Raw genomic sequence first — 3,903 nt, 5'->3', positions numbered from 1 at the left:
TGTTTAGAATTCTGCCAAGAGTTTCGGACAAATTGCTTGTAAAAAATATTAATGCTTTAGTGCATAAATTAGGGCGATCATTGATTTTCGATTTGGTTTTTGACAAAACCAAACTAAATCAAACCAATAAACCAAAATTTTTCATAAAATGAAATCGAAATATGAATAAAACTAAGTCTGGAAGACTGGAAATTCGAACTATAAAATTCTAATAAAAAAATGCCAAAAATCCAAGGTTATAATAACAATATCTAAACATCAAAATTTCAAAAGTGAAATCATTGTTAATGAATAGCAGGAGATGGAGGGACCAAACTGCAAAATGTAGGGAATGCATGAGTTTACTCTTTTGCAACTAGCCGTTGCTGCTCCAAAACGGCCAAGCGGTTGGGAGGTTGGGACTTTGGAAGCTTGAGCTCGATCAAAGGAGCAACTCATTCCCTCCGCGAAGATTAAGAGTGAGATATACTTTTTTGTGAGATTCATTTTTGTGTTCCAGCTGAGATTGGCAAGAGCATGGTGAATGAATTTGAGTGATCTTGGTCATGATTGTAGAGCTGTGATTCTTGTGTTCTTTTTGGTGTGACTGAATAAGAATTAGATCGTCTTCTCCGTGGATGTAGGTCTTACCTGTGCGGCACCGATACGGATACGCGGGTACGGCTCTTTCCTAAACAACCCAATACGCGGATACGTTTTAACTATTTTTTTTAATAAATAATAATTGTGCATAATAAATTACAAAATTGATATTCTAATTCAACATAGAGACATTAAAGGTCTATTACACTCAAAATAACATGATAGCAGCAGGTTCTAAATTAGGAAATAATTAAAAGGGAGAGAACGATGTCATACTGCTGAAATTGAAAGCTCTAACAGGGGAAGGGAGAGAACGATGTCAAGAACCTTGCTGCAGCAGCGCGGGCGTGGGTCGTCGTCGTCGTCGCAGTGGCGGCGCAGGCGCGAGTCGGGCGTGGGGACGAGCTGGGGTAGGGCAACACATTAGCCGCTGCTTATATACTCCTTTCAACAGGGCTCCTTTAGATGGGCTTTAAACTGGGCCGTATCCACCGAAGATACGTATCGAATCTGAGGTTTCCCGGCCCAATACGGCCCACCTCGCGGATACGCCCAGGATACGTATCGTCGGTGTATCCGTCGCGTATCAGTATCGGATACGTATCCGATACTCGATACGGCAACAGGGTGACGTATCGGTGCCGCATAGGGTCTTACGACTGAACCACGTAACCCCCTTTGTTCTTTCCCTTCTGCCTTTATTATTTGTTAATCGTTTGCAATCGGATTCGATCTCGCGAATTGGCACCACAAGTGGATCGCGGTGCTGAGGCGCCACCACTTGAATAATCCATGGACTTTCCTTTCCTTGGTTGCAGCTGCAGTGTTGCTCTCGCTCACCGTTGTGCAGACGGTGTTCGCTGTTCTCTCCTTTCATAAGCCAACTTAGTTTTCATTTCATTTCATTTCTGCTGCATTTTCTGTTATCAATACTTGTATGAGATCATCTTGTGTAATGACTTTATTCATAAATACTTTTACATATGTTAAATTTATCATTTACAAATATAAGAAATTACACATATAAATAAAGGACTAACTAATTCTCAATACAGAAGTGAAATGAAAACTAAGTTTTCTTATAAAAGGAGAGAACAGTAAACACGGTCTGCACTATGGTAGCCGTGAGCAAAACCACAGCTGCAACCAAGGAAAGCATAGTCCATGGATTATTGAAGTGGTGGCGCCTCAACACCGCGATCCACTTGTTCCACTTCAGCCCACAGTGCTCGTTTATGCTACTGAAAACATCCTCATACGAAAAATCCCTCGAGTTAAACACATTAGTCCCCAATCTGTCCACCACCTCATAAACTCTAGCATCCCCACCCAACCAGTTGCTGATCACCCCACACCGCCGCAGCACCTCCACATCCTTGGTGCTGCTCATCAGGCAGTGCAGGAAAAACACGTAGTCACTCACGTACCTGGGGCTACTCCCCGAGCGATAGTACTCATGCGCAATCATGTTCCTAAACAACGACTCCGTCTCATCTGAAATCCTCAACTCGGGAATGTAAAGCGTCCTCTTCTCGAATGTGATATCCAACCAATCACTACAATCTTTCCCCGCGGCCTTCTTCCTGAAGACTATACCGGACTCTGTTAAATCCATGGCAGAGTTTATGTTCTCCTTCTCACAACGTTTCACATGATTACTATGCCGGCGTTGAGCAAAGGAAAAACATTTGACAGAATGAACTAGGCCAAGGAGATGCTTAGGCCTAGTAGCATCATCAGCCGTTAATGCATGTGGCATATCATGGCATCTTGACAAGGGCCAGATTAGATCTTTAAACTCTTTTTTCTCATCCTTCTTCGAGAGACAGAACAGCGCTTCTACAACAGACATAGGGATTTGATTCTCGAACAGCATCAGATCGCGAAGGATATGGCTCACAATATATTCGGAATCAAAGATGGGATTTCTGTCTCTCATGACTCCCCCTCCGTCCACAAGTTTGTACTCGCGGAGGAACTCAACAATGAAGAGGCCATCAAGAACCAGCATGTCCAAAAACTCGTTATCATCGAGTGCAATCTCTTGCGCGTAGAAATCTCTGGCTTCTTTTACCATGCTCCTTATGGCGTCCTTGTAGACATCAAGGGGTCCGGAGTTTTCAAGTAGCTGCTCGCGGTACCTTCTTTTGTGCTTCTCCATGGCTTTCAGGTGGGATTTTCCGCGGTGCAACGGCCCTATGGAGATGATCATTGGATCATACGCCTTCTCGTTGGTGCTGCGTATGCTGTCGTTTACTCTGTAGATGGATGGATTTGAGTGTGTGTTGCTAAAATCATTGCGAAGTTGATGAATGTTGACATTGAAATCTGACATTTTTCAAGCTCTGAATCAAACAAACAAACAAACATAATTGAGTTAGCATCTGTTTTCTTTAACAGCTAGCAAATAAATTTATGGACACCATCACTATAAAGGTTTGTATCAACATATGGTCTAACAAAGTATGCAGTTCTTACTGATTGGTTTGTGGATTGAATAACAAAGTAGATTGAATTTTTGTGGATTGATGCTGGGATATGAAGAATAACTAGGGTGACATAGTTGACGAGGTCAACTTAATTAGAGAGTAAGTTTACACCAACATGCATATAGATAGATAGATAGATACTTTTCCATATGCCGTGTGTGTGACCCTGTCCCTTTCCTAATAAACTCCACCCACCAACTAAACGCGCTTATATTTAACTTATTGTGTGACTTTCTCCTTATAGACTTTAATACGGTTTTATTCTAAAATCAATTGGTGATAAAAATAATTTATGAAATTTATATAATGGTTTCAGTTTTTTATTTACGGCGACATGCCATATTGTTGTAATTATTTTTGTTTCATTTTGCCAACACTCTGTCACATCAAAACTTACCTGAATTTAAAGAGGTTGCCCTTTTTCTGGCCAGATTTGATCAGTTCGATAGCAAACTGGTCTAAATTTAAAGCCTAGATATAATGCTGATCGATTATTTTTCAGTTTCAATCTAGATATACTATTGAATCAAATAAATTTAGCTGTGACCCGCGGGAGAATAGAATAGTCAGGGGCATTTGGTATAATTATATAATATATATACATGAAAATTTGTAATGAATATATAACAAAGGAAAAGAGGTGAGGAGGAGCAAATGCTCCACTTGCTAAAGGGTTGGCTCCGCCAGTAGTGACCCGCTTTGATACCATGATGGATATTTATAAAGTTCAATCATAAAACTAATTGGACGAGAAGTGAATATATATAGTAATTTCAATTGTCTGCTTACCCTAGTATAAAATATTATCATAATTATTTTTTTTTCATTTTAC

At 40.5% G+C, this 3,903-nt stretch overlaps 1 protein-coding gene across 1 annotated transcript; it reads right to left on the bottom strand.

The window, feature by feature from the left end:
• Positions 1-1,520: 1,520 nt before the first annotated feature.
• On the bottom strand, positions 1,521-3,196 carry LOC121776607 (UPF0481 protein At3g47200-like). The gene is made up of 2 exons (XM_042173800.1): positions 3,061-3,196; positions 1,521-2,927 (listed from the first exon to the last, which is right to left on the bottom strand). Exon 2 carries the CDS (start codon positions 2,915-2,917, stop codon positions 1,652-1,654), a length of 1,266 nt encoding a protein of 421 aa, XP_042029734.1. The 5' UTR covers positions 2,918-2,927; positions 3,061-3,196; the 3' UTR covers positions 1,521-1,651.
• Positions 3,197-3,903: the final 707 nt, after the last annotated feature.

Source organism: Salvia splendens, chromosome 18 (assembly GCF_004379255.2).
Source record: "Salvia splendens isolate huo1 chromosome 18, SspV2, whole genome shotgun sequence".
NCBI classification, from domain to species: domain Eukaryota; kingdom Viridiplantae; phylum Streptophyta; class Magnoliopsida; order Lamiales; family Lamiaceae; genus Salvia; species Salvia splendens.
This window is presented reverse-complemented; position numbering and strand designations above follow the sequence as displayed.

What these genes read in the sequence shown, in the direction of transcription:
- LOC121776607 (XM_042173800.1), bottom strand. Translation starts at nt 2,917, where the DNA reads ATGTCAGATTTCAATGTCAACATTCATCAACTTCGCAATGATTTTAGC.